The 15,976-nt window shown below is 43.5% G+C and overlaps 2 protein-coding genes across 4 annotated transcripts; one reads left to right on the top strand and one right to left on the bottom strand.

Moving 5' to 3' along the window:
• Positions 1 to 127: 127 nt before the first annotated feature.
• On the bottom strand, positions 128 to 7,751 carry COQ6 (coenzyme Q6, monooxygenase). The gene is made up of 12 exons (XM_051621538.1): positions 7,590 to 7,751; positions 6,702 to 6,836; positions 5,936 to 5,994; positions 4,735 to 4,858; positions 4,163 to 4,293; positions 3,680 to 3,787; positions 3,515 to 3,577; positions 3,088 to 3,195; positions 2,471 to 2,673; positions 1,216 to 1,331; positions 615 to 781; positions 128 to 275 (listed from the first exon to the last, which is right to left on the bottom strand). The coding sequence occupies exons 1-12, from the start codon at positions 7,744 to 7,746 to the stop codon at positions 246 to 248; spliced, it is 1,401 nt and encodes a 466-aa protein (XP_051477498.1). The 5' UTR covers positions 7,747 to 7,751; the 3' UTR covers positions 128 to 245.
• A 185-nt stretch (positions 7,752 to 7,936) lies between these two features.
• Positions 7,937 to 15,831, top strand: FAM161B (FAM161 centrosomal protein B). 3 transcript variants are annotated; one of them, XM_051621390.1, is made up of 9 exons: positions 7,937 to 7,961; positions 8,056 to 8,268; positions 9,451 to 10,022; positions 11,735 to 12,072; positions 12,427 to 12,554; positions 12,839 to 13,006; positions 13,477 to 13,576; positions 14,572 to 14,702; positions 14,941 to 15,831. In XM_051621390.1, exons 2-9 carry the CDS (start codon positions 8,120 to 8,122, stop codon positions 15,029 to 15,031), a joined length of 1,677 nt encoding a protein of 558 aa, XP_051477350.1. In that variant the 5' UTR covers positions 7,937 to 7,961; positions 8,056 to 8,119; the 3' UTR covers positions 15,032 to 15,831. The 3 variants fall into 3 exon arrangements, 2 of the variants coding, with proteins under 2 accessions (XP_051477350.1, XP_051477351.1); XR_007889696.1 differs by lacking the exon at positions 7,937 to 7,961 and having other exon boundaries at positions 7,990 to 8,268; positions 14,941 to 15,140; positions 15,274 to 15,831; XM_051621391.1 differs by lacking the exon at positions 7,937 to 7,961 and having other exon boundaries at positions 8,182 to 8,432.
• The last annotated feature ends 145 nt before the right edge of the window (positions 15,832 to 15,976 follow it).

Genomic DNA, 15,976 nt, shown 5'->3' with positions numbered 1-15,976 from the left:
TGAGTTTTTAGTATCTGCAGAGAAGATGATTTCACAACCTCCCTGTGCAGCCTGTGCCAGTGCTCTGTCACACTCAAGTAAGTTTTCTGTCATGTTCATAAACCCAGTGGATGATGTAATGCACAACTCAATCTCTCAGGTTTATTGTTAAATTAAAATAACACCATTCAAAGATTCACTTCAGTCACAGTCTTTATAAGGGCAGTGCATTCAGTGGCAAGCTGCTGTTCCAAGCTAACAACAGATCACTTGCTGGCAAAAGCCATGATTTGCTCCTAAAAGGGGGGAAAAGAAAGGATCAGTAATTTGTAAACTGGTCATAAGCATACATTCTAGAAAGCAGCTACGGTCTCCTCTTTTTTATAAGATGGACAACAGTTCTTTGTCAGCCCTTCTAGCCAAGTGCAGAGAGCACGTAGACCTGTTGCTACCGAGCTGTCCCATACTTAGGAAATCCTCAGGCTCATTCAGGACCAAAACCTCAGTCTGAACAAGAACCATTTTCCAACCAAAAATGTTTAATTTAAAAGGAAATAAAAGTCTTCACAGTTCGTGTATGTTTCAATAGTACTTCTGGGCTCTTCTTACGGCTCTGACTAAAGTGAGACACTTACTTTGACAGGAGGCAGAGCATTTGTTGCTTGCAATCCCCATGTCCTCAGCAACACCAAGGGAGCCAGTCTTGTGGAGTAAAGCCTCTTTAGCACATCAATAGCAGCTATCAAGGAGACGTTGTGCCTCTGACGTTCTGTCTCAAACTTTAAAAGATGTTTTAAGGAGCCTGGAAGAGACAATTAGATGCTCCTATTAGAATTGACTTGCTGTAAACAATTGTGTCTTGTCTATAGAGCAGTCTCCACTGACCACTGAAAACATAGAAAGAGTACACAGAAGTGGTCCATCTCAATAAAGGCCTCCTTACATCAGATAGTGGTCTTCAGCTCACCACCTCCTTAGCTACCAATCCTGCAGAATATATACATATTTTTTAAAACAGCTTTGAGATTTGTGGGATGGAAGCCTTCATCTATGAATTTGTAACTACTCCACAGCTAATGGACATCAGAACAGTTTTGCTTCAAAGGTGCTTGTGCCTTTCCAACACAAGGCAGCAGAACACTTAGCCTGCAACAGAGGTAAAGCTTTTCCCGATGGTAGCAGCAAAGGCCTGTAAGACTAATCATCTGCTGCCACTTTGTTGTCGTGCATCCTTACCCAGATCGCTCCCATTGAAGGCTGCTGCACTGAGGTGATGGGCTAAACATGCAATATCACCAAAGCCCAGGTTTACACCTTGTCCTGCAAGTGGGTGGACTCTGTGTGCTGCATCCCTGGAGCAAGAAAAGACAGATTTTGCATCTTGAAGAAAGCCTTAATGGCTGTCAAACCCCAGAAGGGATCAGTATAGCACTCCTCACCTCTTCGCAATGACCACCACCTTACAGCAGCATATATGCTTTATCCAGTACCTCCTGGCATGCTACGCTGAGCTACCTGACTGCCTCTCCAGTTGTAAGAAGCAAGACAAAAGGGAGATAACAAAAAGCAGTTCTGAAAGGAAAAATGATAAAGAGATGACTATCCAAAGTCCTCTCTCAAACCACGTGTGGAATAGGCCTTAATGTTTTTTTTTGTAAGTGACCTCCACAACCGGAGGTGCATCAATGGCACATTTCACAGACACAAAATAGACTGACAATGAATACAAAGGAGAAGTGGGACATCTTTGAATAAAATCAAAATCAGGTTATTTTATGAGCAAACTTATCTGTAAAGGACAAAGCCAGACACATTGATAAGGGAGTCTTAGATTCAGAGAAATGAAATGAAGTTTGAATATAAATGTTAAGGTTATGCACTTTACCAAGCTGTAAAGCACTGAGTGCTCCCAAGCACAGAATGGCTCACAAGTTGGAAAGATGAAAAGTATCTGAAGTGTAATATGGCATCCAAGAATTACTATAAACTCCCAGTGTATTGCAGCTGTGGCAGAAAAAACAGTACATGATGCAAGATTAAAATGTCAAAGATGAGATCTTTTCCTATTTCTATAGGCTACTGTACAAAAGCTTATGACATCCCATCTGGAATGAACTGTAAGTTTTGCCATTTGTTTTCAAGAAAAGTGAGCATAGAACTCTAAAATGATACACAGAATGACTGCTACAATGTTTGGGGAAGTACAGGTCCAGCATGAGATACTGGGCCCTTGCACCGGCTACAGAAACCAGAAAAGGGAAATCATTATCTCTCAATTTACACAGAGAGCAGACACTATAGACAGAGAGCTACTCGTGCAAAAGGACTTTGTTGGCACAAGAGCACAGGGAACAAACTGGGCCTGGGTAAAGTCAAACTATAAATTATTTCTAACCATCTAATTTGTTGACTGGAGTCACTATACTCCCATATACTCCATTTCTAAGCACACACCACCCACTCACACAAGGGCTACCCCTGGGGACCTTACCCGATAAGAGCCACCCGGTTTTGGACATACTGGGTCGCATGCCCCATTCCAAGAGGGAACATGGCTCGGCTGTCTGGATCTACTTCAGCGACACTAGGGGGCAGCTGACGGACTGCAGTCCCCGAGGGCTTCAGGAATGAAACGGCTGCTCGAAACATGGCCCCAGCAGTATCAATGAAGTCAGAGTGGTTTACGTTGCTCCACTGAAAACACAAATAAATCTTTACATGTAAACCCAAACTAGACACATCAAAGAATCCAGCTGAAAAAAATCTGAATGAGTGTAAAATACTGAATTGTAACCACTCAGACAAAACTATTCGGTAGAAGAAACTATCTCCATAATTTTAGGACACCCAAGTTTCTAACTAAGATGAGCTTGCCCTTCCCATGTCTTGGAAATTTAGTTCAACTTCTGTGACTTTCAGAACTAACCTAACTTAGTCCCAAGGTGTCATCCTTGCTTTGCTAAGTGCCTTTTTAGTATCATACTCACCAGAGGAAGGAACTAACAAATACACCTCTCCCATGCCTATCCTTTAAGCTGTAGGGTTCTGCTGTATTTCTCATTATTACAACAAAGTCAGCCTCATACCTGCTACAAGGCTGATACTCACAAAGGCAGAGTTGACACTATCCACAAAACTCTCCTCATCCATAGCAAGAAGTTCTGATGCATGTTCATGAGATGTAGACCAGACCAGAGAGCTGGCAGTGTCAGACAGCTAGTTTAAGAGAATGTCAAGGGTAAATATCAAGAGAAAAATAACTTTAAAATAAATGATCAGTGTCAAGATTTCCCCACTGCCCTGCCCCACACCAGTCCCTCTGCACATCACTCTTCCAGCCCAACTTGGTACAAGTGGATAAAGTGAGAGGGCAGGGGGGAGAAATAAATGCAGTAACTGAAAAGTAAAGGACAGATGGACAAATTCTTCAAGAGACAAAACCAAACACAGAAAGACACAGAAAGAAATCAATTTACTAGAAAAGAACAGACTAAAAACTAAAAAAACCCAATAACAAGATCACAAGTCATCTTACCGGAAGAAGTGCAATTGGCCCTGTGGGCAGGAACCTCTGCCATGCTACATTATTGTCTGTGGCCTGCAGTGAAAAGAAGCCAGTGGACAGTTATGGACTAGTAACCTGGATCACCCGCTTAAACTGTTTAGCTGCTTATGGAAGAGTCAGTTAGCAGATTTTCACCTCAGACAAATGAAGAGTTGCCACCACAGCTGACTGGTCATACTGATGCTCAATGTTCTTAATTTCAGCTTCCTTCCGGACTACAGAGTTATGACCATCTGCACCAATCTGCAAAACAAAGAGATAAAAAGCAACTTCTTCAGCAGCTCCTAAGAAAGCCAATATTCAACTCTACAAACCTCAGCCTGCATGTACATGTTTTTGTTTACTCAGGGAAAAAAAAGAAAAGAAAAAAAAAAGATTCCCCCAAAACCTGAAAAGGGGAACTGCTTCTGCTCTTGTGGAATTCAGCACTGTCTTCTTGTGCCAGGAACAGAAAAGGCCACACACTGTGCCCCACAGCATCTCTGACAGAGTTCAGCCACTCACCTTGCTCAAGCCCTCCACGTGGGTGGAGCGGCACACGGAACCAGAACCAAATCCAGTGGAAAGGACTTGGGTAAGAGATGATGCCTGATCAACAGAAATAAAAAGCTTAGTTACCAGCAGTTTGGTCTGAAGTCTGCGTCCATCAGCTAACTCAATTTGGACCCAAGGGCTTGTGCCACAGCTGTGAGAGGGAAGGGGCCAGGTATACCCGACTGCTCTGCTCCCGTAGAAAACCTCCACCCGGTCTGATGGGAACACAAAGTACCATGGTCACAGCGTGATACAGACAGGAAAAAAGGAAACATCTGTGCAACAGCAAAGGCCATGCATGTCTTAAAGGCACCCTAAGAGCTGACCCTAGATCTCCCAAGGCACCCTGAAAAAACAGATCTGGCCAACCCTTTGTCACTGTAAGGCCTGCTCTAGATAGAAAGCTACAGAACTTTTCATTAATTCTATTTTTGGAGATACTATGTTCTAGAGAACTACATATGTAACAGCTTTTTTACTGTGTAGCCTTCAGAAGATGGGTTTCTCCCTCCCTCTGAGTTCAAGAAGCTGCCTGTCTCAGAGTTACTTGTTGGATTAATTATATTTCTCCCTCTCATAACTTAGTGCACACAACAGAAGACAAATAACTGAAAGCTCTCAGCAGGAAATAAAACATTAAAGAAGTTGTCCACTACCTGCTACTGCATCTAACTGTTTTGTGAGGGCAGACATAATGACATCATTCTCCACTATGTAACCCATGTCATCTAAGTCGTCTTTCTCAAAAACGATCATGGCTTCTGAACAAGCATCCCACACCTACAAAGAAAAATACATTACATGAAGCTACGTGATAAAGAAGTGCTGTTCCTTTCAGGGACTGTGAATGTATCCATCGTAACAGGAAAAAGATGAGACAATCTAGATATACAGAATGAGAGGAAAAGCTCTAGATTACCATCCATTCCCAGCTACTAAAGTACATGACATAATTCCTTTCATTTGGTGATCTAGCTTTATCTCAAAAAATAATTGCAAAGAAAATTTTTATCCCTGCTTTCCCCTTACATAATTAACATACAGAGCTACCCCAGCACCTTGTTGTGGGTTAAGCCCAGGGCAGGCAGCTCAGCACCACGCAGCTGCTCACTCACTCCCCCGCAGTGGGATGGGGAAGAAAATTGGAAGAGTAGAAGTGAGAAAACTTGTGGGTTAAGATAAAGACAGTTTAATGGGTAAGGCAGAAGCTGCATATGCAAGCAAAGCAAACTAAGGAATTCATTCACCATCTCCTGTTGGCAGTAGGTGTTCAGCCATCTCCAGGAAAGTGGGAGATGTAACATGTAACGCTTACTTGGGAAGACAAATGCCATGACTCCAAATGTCCCCCCTTCCTACCGCAGCTTTTATCAGCTGGGGTCAGCTGAGCTGGCAGTGTCCCTTCCCAGCTTCTTGTGCACCCCCAGCCCACTCGCTGGCAGGGCAGTGTGAGCAGCAGAGATGGCCCTGGTGCTGTGTAACCATCGGTTACACATCACAAATCCAAAACGCAGCAGCATACAAGCTGCTCTGCAGAAAACTAACTCTATCCCAGCCCAAAACAATACACACCTTTACCTTTTTTTCCTGACTAGTACCCATGCCTCAGTATCTACAGCTTCCATTACAAATCAGCCTTCCATCCTGTAACACCAAGGTTCTGAGAATGGGTATTTCTGAGTAGGCTACTTCTCCCAAAAAAAGTAACAGGAATCATCATAAGCACGACCTGACCTTTGCCAAAGGAAAAACCCCTTTGTACCATTACTGTAAGTTACATGACATCATTATTGTAAGTACTTGTGAGAGTTCCAAGTAGACAGACACACAGTCTATTTGCAGCCCTAAGGAAGGCACCTGCATTCGTCGGAACGGTTTGAGTCTCAGGCTGCAGACATGATCCCAGGCACCAAAACCTGAAAGAGAAGAGGGACACAAATGCATGGAGATATAAGGTCACATGTGACACTGACACCCAAACAAAACTAAAGTTAACACTATCCTCTCTCCCTGACTATCAATGCCCAGGCTCCATGTGCACCACCCCTAGACAGGGCCAGGCCTGCCTCAATACAGCTCCAGCATCACAGTATTTTACTGTTAATACAAGCCAGCAGAAAAGAAACAGGAGATTTCCATACACACCATGACTTAACATTTAACTCTCACCGCCCTGTCACTGAGTAATAAAGCAGCCACAGAAATGCACAGCCATCATTGCTTAGAAATATCTTTCTCCATGAGGAATCAAGTCTCAAATTTCTCTTTAAAATGAAAATTTATCAGAAGTGAGTTACCAGACTAGAGAGCACTAAGTATGTACTTATTCTGTGAACAGGACATTCCAGATGCTGTAGAGAGCACCCTGCAACCCTTCACTAGTCTAATGTCACCAATACTTATATAACAAATGGGACCAAGACACCAGAACACAGATCCCTGTTATGAAGAGAAGTCTGATTTAATCAACACAATTCAGCGCATGGAGCATGAAGAGAAACAGGCAAATTACTCTGTTGAGTTTAGGACAAAGGCAGCACATGCTCAAACAAGTTTTGTTTAAACAAAATTAAAACAGTTCAAGTATACTGTTAAAAATGCAACAAACAGAATTCATACTTACTGCTTAGAAGGGTTGCTGATCCTGGGGAGATGGAACTGACCCTGTTACTGTAACTGTCTGGCATGTGATCATACTCCTTCCGAGGTCCAGCCTCCAGCAGAGCAATCTTTTTATCATGGAAATGGATATCATGCCCTAAAATAAGCAAACACATGCTTTGTTACAATGGTCCTGCTAAAAATCTAATTTCTGTATCAACAACACCCATGTGTTTTTGTAATAAGATACAAAACCCAGTGAAGAAACACATTTACAACACAGGTTTCGATCAGGCAGGTGAACTTCTGTATTTTAAAACTTTTGACTACAATCCTGCTGCCAAGATGGACAACCCTTTTGCTGTTAAAGGAAAGATTAGACATTTTCTTTTTGCACAAACTTTACGTTTTTGTACAAATTCGTGCCTATTTTGTTACGAAAGTTCATCACCAAAGTATCTCACTTTTCTCTTTAGGCTTCTGCCACTACTACATTCGTGCAAAAAAGCAGCAGTCAGTACTCTCAGGATCTCTACTGAAACACACCAAGACAAAATCCATTTTAACTGGGCATTCCCGTGTTTAAAATGCAAGGTTAGAGCATGCATGTCACAAGAGCATGCAGGAATGAGGAAATTCCACGCCAGGATCTTCAAAACGAATATCCAAAGTGGTAACTACATCGTTATCTCTCACGCTGTCACCAACACGGAATAACAACTCAGGTCTACTTATAAAAGTACCCGATACACACGGAAACATGGGCTTTGGGAAAGTCCCCAGGGTTAAGTTTTCTGTAGAAGGGGTGAGACAGCGAGGACAGCGGGACACGGCGCGGGGCAGGCGGCCCGGAGGCCTCCCAGCCCTCAGGGCGCGGCGGCAGGGCCGCAGGGACAGACCGCCGCCTTACCCAGCACGGCGGCCATGGCGCTCCCCACCATGCCCCCGCCCGACACCACCACATCGTAGAGCGGCGCGGCGGCGGCCACCGAGCGGCGCGGAGCCCGCGGGCCGGCCCGACGCCCGCCGAGCGCAGCCAGCAGCCGCCGCCCCCACAGCGCCGCCATCACGGCGGAAGTGACGCCACGCCAGCCGCCTCCGAGCGGAAGTCGCTCCGGGGAACCATGACAACGGAGCCTGCCTGGGGCCGGGCGGGCGCTGCCGGTCTTGAAGCCTGATTGGCTGCTTCAGGGCAAGGAGGCGGGACTAGAGGGATACCGGCTGCGCTGATTGGCGGGAGGCGGGGTTAGTGCGGCGGGAGGGCGGAAGCGGCGGCGCGCAGGTGAGGGCAGCGCCCGGGCCCCCCTCAGCCGCGGGCCTGGCACTCGGAGTCGCTGCCCCGAGACGAGCACTTCTCGATTATTTTTTTCTTCTAGGTGACTCGGCAGCTTCTCGGGCCGTAACGGACCGGCTCCCGTGTCTCCCGCCCGCTCCCTCGGGATGGGAGGCCGGCGGTCGCCGTTAGAACCGGACTTGCCGTGCCAGGCAAAGTTAAAGGGTGACCTCAGGGTATTCGAAGAGGATGAGGAGCTCGAGGGTTTCAGGCGAGAGGCGGCAGTCCTGCGTGAGAAGCTGTGGGAGGCTCTCAGGTAGGATGGCACCTGGGAAGGATGGCAGAACGGCACGTGGGATTCCTGCTGCTTCTGACCAGCGATGAGCCGGAGCATGAGATCCCAAAATGCACGTATATCGTACCAAAATGCTGGCCACAAACGTATTCACAGATGAGAGGATGGGGCCAACAGGTGCCCATGTAAGCATCACCCACGTAAAACATGGACAGCACAAATCCCATTCCTGCTCATCAGCTAATCACACTTACAATTTGCTAGCAGATCACACATGCTTCTATCCAGTGTCCAGCTTCAGAGCTGTGGTGTCTCCAATGTCTAGCTCTCAGATCTGTCTTTCTGTGTGGTTAGTCGAGCTTGAAGTTCACTACAGATCACACACACGTTCTGACAAAGTAATTTGTTTATGAAGAACAGATGGCAGCAGTCACCAGGCAAGTGTATTGACCAGAAGCCTGTTTACACAGGATCAGCACCTTCTGTTTCCTCCCTTTTTCCCATTTTCCTGCGCTTGATCTACCCTGATGCACCTTGAGCCTTCCTTTTACCTGCATTTATTCCTTCCTGAAATATCTCATAAGTTTTACTCAGTTTCACAAGTGCCCTCAAACATCCTGTGAGAGGTTTGCTATTTTAATGAGACCTATGATAGTCTTTGTTGGTTTTGGGTTTTTGTTTGGTTTGGGTTTTTTTAATTATTATCAATTATATTATCAGCTACAAATTTTCCATCTGAACCTCTTAAGAGTTGCACTATAGCAGTTCCTTGCAATGGCCCTTCCATCAGCATCTTAAGAATGCCAGTGTTTGGTCCTGTTCCTTAGGATTTGTGCATCTGTGTGCTTGATTCAGTGCCTCTCCAGAGATTGTCTTTTATGTTGAGTAGCTATCAGCCAGATATCCCTGAAGGTGGAACTTCTTGGTTTACTTGTGGCCTTTCTGGCAGTGCTAGCAGTGTAATACAGGACAGAGCTAAGTAGGCATAACTGCTATTTTATACGTGGAAAACAGAAAACAAGTAAAGTTCTGCTCATGAACTTTGGTGGCAAAATAAAATACAAGAACTATAAGCCCTAGGCCTGTCTTTCATCCACTAGGTCGGCCTGCAGTGTCTTTCTCTTAATCAACGGCGTCTCCCTTCTTTTAATTCTAGTTTTTAATAATTTCCCTTATTTCCCCTTCATAATGTCTTTGTCTTAGTCATACATCTGGTAACAAAAGGCAGTCCAGTTCTTTGATCGACCTCACCTCGGACAGCTCGTGGGATCAGCAAAAGCCTCACTTGGTTTCTTCAGGCCCCAAATCCCGCTTGAGGCCAAAAAGTGCTTCATCTCCCTGGATCCCTTCCATCACCATCCCTAAGCCCTTTGAAATGACGCTGCGGGAGGCTCGCAAAAAGTCCCAGCTGATGAAGTCATACATGTTTCTTGAACTAGATAAGCAGAGAGACAAAAGGCAAAGCCAGGATGAAGCTGAATGTCAGAAACAATTCCGGGCACAGCCTGTACCTGCCCACGTGTTTCTGCCCCTTTATCAGGAAATAATGGAGCAGAATGAGATTCGCAGGCAAATAGCAACACAGAAAAGAAGGGAGCTGCTGCTTTCAACCCAGAGGCCCTTCAGTTTCCTGGAGAAGGAGGAGAAAAAGAAAGAAGCTATGAGACAGAAGTTCCTGGCAGCAGCAACTCCAAATGAGAGCTCCAACCAGAAGCAAGCCAGTAAAAAAGTTCCTAAATCTACTTACAACCCACTTCTTGGAGATAAACTCAAAGGTAAAATGCCAGGGCTCTTACTCTAAAAACAGCTCCCTGCCTGTCCCTCACTGTCTCCATGCTGGGAGGTAGGATCACAGCCCATAGGTGTTACTTGGAGTGTAAAGCCAATATCATCACATCCCCTGGTGTTGTCTAGTCCTCGTGTGCATCACTGGTCACATTTCATCCAGATACTTTTACAGTGGAGTATCCTAAATGTAGTCTGGTATTGGAATTGGCAGCAGCAGCTCTGTACCACTTCCCAGCACATGAGTACATTGAGCTCTTCAGACAGACTCCCACACCGCTTTTGCTGCAAACTGTGAGTTTGGGAATCCTTCTCTGTGCTGGATTCCATACCTTTGATTATGCTAAAGGGACTTAGATGATTTGTGGTACAAACATGAAGACAGATGTAGTGCCAGAAGCATCCAAGGTCTGTGCAGTATCTTGAAATTGACAGCTTTACTCCCTCCCACCCAAGTCATCTGTGCTGCACTGGATACCTAGGAGAAAAATATACCTTGAGCCCAAACCAGGCAGTTTGGTTCTAAGTGATAGTGCAGTAGTCCAGCCTCTCCTGCCAGTCTCTGATGTTTTCAGTTACCTTCCCTCTCCACCTTCTTAGGAAGTGTTAACACAGAGGAGGTAGGTGTGAGGACCATTCTAGTCAGAGGAGCAGCCAAGGAGGTTTTCCTGGTGCTCCCTTTCTTTCAGATGGTTTAAACCCTCACAGTTGCAAGTTTCAAGTAAGCAATACAGACTTCACACTTGAATATAGGAACTAAACCAGCCCTTAGTAATCCTCATTGCTTTTTTTTTTTTTTACTGTTTCCCACTGATTTATTCTTGAGTGTACACAAGTTCAGTTTTAACCAGAAAGCATTCTGTTCTGGTGTACTAAACTAAATAGAGGAGAAAGGTGAAAGAGAGCAAAGAATAAGCCACTGGTCTGTTTCTATCTGATTTATGAGAGGGATGAACATTTCATACCTCAGTCAATGCAAACTTATAAATAGACTTTAAAATAAAGCCTTATTTTGTAAGTATCAACAGTATTGATTTTTTTTTTTTTCTAAAAGCAGAAAAAGCCCAAACAACCCACAGCCACCTGTTTGTCTGCATTTTTCTCAAGTATTTAGTGCTGCACAGGAAAGGAGTCAGTTTGACACGATATATTCTGGAACATTCTTTCTGTGGAAAGTTTGTCTCAGAAGTCATAAAACATGGTCCATTTAGCAAATGCTCCTTACTTAAAATCTTTTCCAGTATAGACAAACAGTGCTGGATGTTACACAGAAAAGCCATCATATGTTACAAGTATATTTGAACAGCCTCTTTGGATCACAGAGTCAACATAAAGTCCCGTGTGAAATGTAGAACCTTGATTAACACAACACATCTGCAAGACAAAAGGGACAAGTTACCTGGTACCCCTAAGAACAGGAATATGAGAAGGCCTGTTCAAGTAATTTAGTCTGATAAGTGAAGGAGATATCTTGGAGATCAATGCCTAAGAGACTCTACCATGGCTTTTCTAGTATCTTTGAACTTTTTTCCTGGGAGGCAGAGGGGAGAGAGGCTGGAAAGTGGGGAAAAAGAATACATAATGTCTGGTCTCTCCTGTATGTGTAGCTGCCATCATAAAAAAAGTTTAGAGCTGTGCAGTGGTAATTTCACAGCCTTTTATGTCACTCATTCTTCTCGTTGCTTTGCTTTTGATTCACTAGAAGCTGAACTCTACAGAGAAATCCGCATTCAAATGAGAGCCAAGGATTTGCTTGAGAGCTCCATAGCTCCAATAGATACCAGCAACTGTCGGAGAGAGCCTCACTCCCGAACTGCCACTAAGACTAAGCAGGAAAAACTTGGCTTCTTGCAGGACACAAGTTTCAGCTTCAAACCAAGGATTAATCCAACAATACCTGATTTTGAAGGACTTTACTGGGCATTTCAGAGGGAAGCAGTACGGAGACAAGAAATCAGAGAGGCAACGCGCAATAAGCCATTCAAGCTAAGAACCTCCAATCTCCGTGGCAGGCAGAGGCAGGCCAATGAGAAGATAAAGGTGAGATAACTGGATGTTTCTGTGGTACCTTCTTCAACTTACAGCATTTACTTATGGATAGTTAATGTCCTGTGACCTCTGCCTTTGTCTAGGGAGTACTGCAGAATTCTAGGACAAACCAGAGAACTAAATTCTACACAAAGATGAGCTATGGCAGCTAAGGCTCAGCCACCCTTCAGTATTCCTAATCACCTCTCCTTCCCCTCAGCCCCTTCCCATGTAAATCCCTACTGATGGAAAAGAGAAGAATAAGTGTATTGCCCACATATCCCAACTGTTCTTTTTGGTAGACAAAGAACAGAGGAGATTCTGTATTGTGAACAAAAACACTGAATGAAGTTCCATTTTTTTCAGGATTCTCAGCAACTTTCCAAGGTTTCAGTGCAAAAAAGCAATTCTCTGACTGGACTTTCCTCTCTCTCTTCCAACACCCTTCCAGTGCATATTACAGATGCCACTAGAAAAAGGGAATCCGCTATTAGGTAAGTAGAAAAGTTTGTTTACAAGACATACACCAACTAGTGACCAAAATGGAGAAAAACACAGTCCTTTCCCTCATCACATCCACTACATCATTATTTTTCCTACATGTTTCTGTCTTCTTTTTTTACTAATTCTTGCCCTGCCTCCCAGTTGATTCGAGAGCTGTACACTTGTATATCTGAAGCTTTGCTTTTCTCCTTAGAGGACTACAGAAGTGAAATTCCCCAGTAGCATGTAGTCTGCAAGACTTCAGTGAGCTCATTACTAACTTTTTTCTTTATAGATCCTCCCAAGATAACAAAAAGGAAGGGGACAAAGAAGGAATTTATTGGCGAGAGAAACAGAAAAAGAAATGTCAAGCTATCCAAAAGTCAGTGAACAGCCGAGCAAAAGCCCTGGATCCGCATAAAAGTCTGGAGGAAACACACAAAGAGAAGGTGAAACAGAACTGGTCAGTATCCTATTCTGCACAGAAATAACTGTTAACTCTAACTGGAGATCACCAGATAACTCTTTAGGAGGAATTCTAAGAACATTCCTGGCCCTTTTTTGCCTGTTATACCCATTCCACGTTCATTTGGGCAATTCCACACTACTCTTTCCGAAAAGAACAGTTTCCTGTAGATTAACATTTGCAGAAACCAATTTGTACAAACAAGCCAACTGGAACATGTCATTTCATAAAGCATCAATAAGACAAGGTTTTCTAAAAATGTAAACACTGGTCCCCTGCCTACAGTCTAGTAGTAAAGCTTTGCTAAGGGTCCATAACTTGCCAGCAATAGGACTTTTTTGCCCAGCATTCAGAATCAAGAGAATTACCAGAGCTATTTAAAAGATCAAACAGTTATTGCGAATTCCTTCTTCCTGATCAGCTACAGTCAGAGGGAACCTGTAACACAGGACACTTTTCCATTTCAGGCAAAATATGAGACAGAGGGCAAAAGAATACAGAAAGGAGCTGGAAGAAATGCAGCTGCGAGTCAAGAACAGACCATACCTCTTTGAACAGGTCACCAAGGTAACTGGTCACAATTCCAGAGTGTTTCTGGGTGACAGGTTACATTGTCTTTCATTTAAGACGGGCATTAAGAAATCTAGTCTCAAGTAATTAATGGATAAGAAGGTGCAAATTGTTGCATAGTCTCTTTACTACACTCAAAATAACACATGGAAGGGCCACACAAATATAATTTAAATTCCTTCCCACTTCTTGAAAAAACACTCAGAGTTACCTCTCAGTTGTAGAGCTTTTCCAGTCCCTAATACATATTGCAAGCACAATACATGGTCTGATCAAAATTAAAGCTTTCTGCTCAGGTGAGTGGTTAATGGAGGCAAAGAACACATTTGTATGATAATTGTTGGTAACATTTCTATTTGCCAGATTGGTAAGAATTCACAAATATTGATGGCATTGACTCATGCTGTAACAAGATTTCTATCCTTCCATATAGAACACCTTAATCTTTAGGAACTGGCCAGTCCCTCTGAAAAACTGTAATCTCAGACTACATTAATTTGCAGTGTTTATGGGGAGGCAATGAGGATCTAGGATCCAGGATGTTTGGTTTTCAGTTTCTTGAAGAAGAGCTGATACAAAGCTATTTCAGAGGCCCACTCTCTTTATTGAACTTTGTTGTGGTTAGTGCTTACACATTACAAGCAAATATGCTTCCAGAATTTCTCACGACCCTTTTTTGCACATATTCTGGATCCGAGTGTCAGTCAGGACTCGGACACAAGTATGCTAGCCTGGTACGACTGGAATGCTGTAGAGGCAGCAGGAAGAAGAAGAAAAAAAGAAGCAGGAAAAGGTGATCTCTGGCTTTGAGAGATGTGAGACATTCTCCTGGTATTCAGTTTTGATACTGTATAGATGACAAAACTTCTGGATGGGAACTTTGCTGTCCTCTTGTTCTCATTAGGAGTGTCAGCCATGAGCTTTAAAACAACGTGACCATTACGGGGAAGCCCCAATTCTATGTGCTCACTGTTTAAGTTTAAATTCCATAGCATGATGCTCGTCAAGGAGCAGAGCGTCGCTACAGACAAACTCTCCAGCAGGTTGGGCTAAGTGAAGAATTTGTAAGGAAAAAAGGGAAAGCTGCTACTGACTTGTTGGGAGAAGAATCTGATGTTCACAGGTAATAAAAACAATGCACTACAGCTCTTTTGCCTTTGAGTAGAAATACTTTCCATGTTCATGAAAGCATTTGTTTGTATCACCTAGTGCAAAATTAAATTAACTTCACTCCTCTTATTAAGCATTGTGGCTTCTCTAGCTTAACTGCTATGACTGCACTCTATTTCTTATGCATGGGGTAAAGCAGCAAATAAGCACTGCAAACCATTTCCAGTATTAGACAATCACTATTTCTGCAGAGTGCCCAAGCCTCGGGGTGAAAGGAACGACTGTACTGCACAGGAAGGAGAACCTCAAGAGGAACTGAGTGGAAAGGAAACAGCAACGTGAGATTCAGCAGAAGAATCTGTCGATCGTCTTGACTTTTTCAATTCAAGATTCTCCACGTTAATCCTCAGGAATTTACTGGTTTAGGCTGACACCTAAGAATTGCTCTGGGGTAAGTGAAGTTAGTCAAGGAAAAAAAGACCAACTGTTACTTGGAGCGTGTCTTCTCCAATCCAGCAAATACTGCAATCTCCCTTAGTCTTCACAAGCATTCCCTATGTGAGCCACTTCCCTTTCTTTAACAGGAAACAAGTTTTAAAAGCTGAAGCACTACCTTTGGATAAAAGTAGACATGAAAGACTGAAGAGGTGCATCCTCTAGTGTCAGCTCCTTTGTTCAAACACAGAAAGGGGAGAATGCCTTTCAGCGTACTAACCTTGGTTTAGACATGTATGTGGCAGAATACTTTAAAAAAAAAAAAAAAAGAATATGACCTACCTTGAGAGAAGACTCAGAGGGAAATCCTTCTCTGGTGTTAAGTCTTCGGTCACTCATTACAAACTCTGCTCCTTCCTCCCATTAGGAAGAAGCAATAATCTTTCTATACTAGAGTATCTCCCATATTTCATTGTTAGAAACTGTTTTACCAAAGATGGACTTTGGTGGAAGAGAGATTAGGTACTTCCTGTTGGCATGTTGCACTCAAATGCCTGAGGCATCCTGAATGGTACAGTTCACACACTAGTGGTCTTCCTTTACCTGACAGTAATAAAGATCTTAAAAATACAAACACTTACCACCCGGAATGTTTTCTGAGAATTGTGGTATCAAAGCACTTTGAGATTAAAAGATTTTCAAACGGCTGTGTTTCTGCATTGTCCAATTTCTTTATCAGTCCTCTTTGCCTCACTTTTTAAATGAAAGATGTGTCTCTCTTCATCTTCATTACCTCAGTCCATTTCTCCTTACACTGTAACAACAAAGCTTCATAATCAAATCAGAAATACA

Source organism: Apus apus, chromosome 5 (assembly GCF_020740795.1).
Source record: "Apus apus isolate bApuApu2 chromosome 5, bApuApu2.pri.cur, whole genome shotgun sequence".
Taxonomy (NCBI): domain Eukaryota; kingdom Metazoa; phylum Chordata; class Aves; order Apodiformes; family Apodidae; genus Apus; species Apus apus.
The sequence above is the reverse complement of the archived record's forward strand: the minus strand, read 5'-3'. Positions and strand labels throughout refer to the sequence as shown.

Coding starts and splice junctions, on each gene's coding strand:
- COQ6 (XM_051621538.1), bottom strand. CDS start 7,746: ATGGCGGCGCTGTGGGGGCGGCGGCTGCTGGCTGCGCTCGGCGGGCGT. Junction 6,837..7,589: donor CGCCATGGCCGCCGTGCTGG/GTAAGGCGGCGG, acceptor TGCTTATTTTAG/GGCATGATATCCATTTCCAT. Junction 3,788..4,162: donor GACTTCAGACCAAACTGCTG/GTAACTAAGCTT, acceptor TTTGTTTTGCAG/ATTGGTGCAGATGGTCATAA.
- FAM161B (XM_051621390.1), top strand. CDS start 8,120: ATGGGAGGCCGGCGGTCGCCGTTAGAACCGGACTTGCCGTGCCAGGCA. Junction 10,023..11,734: donor TCTTGGAGATAAACTCAAAG/GTAAAATGCCAG, acceptor TTGATTCACTAG/AAGCTGAACTCTACAGAGAA. Junction 12,555..12,838: donor AAAAGGGAATCCGCTATTAG/GTAAGTAGAAAA, acceptor TTTTCTTTATAG/ATCCTCCCAAGATAACAAAA.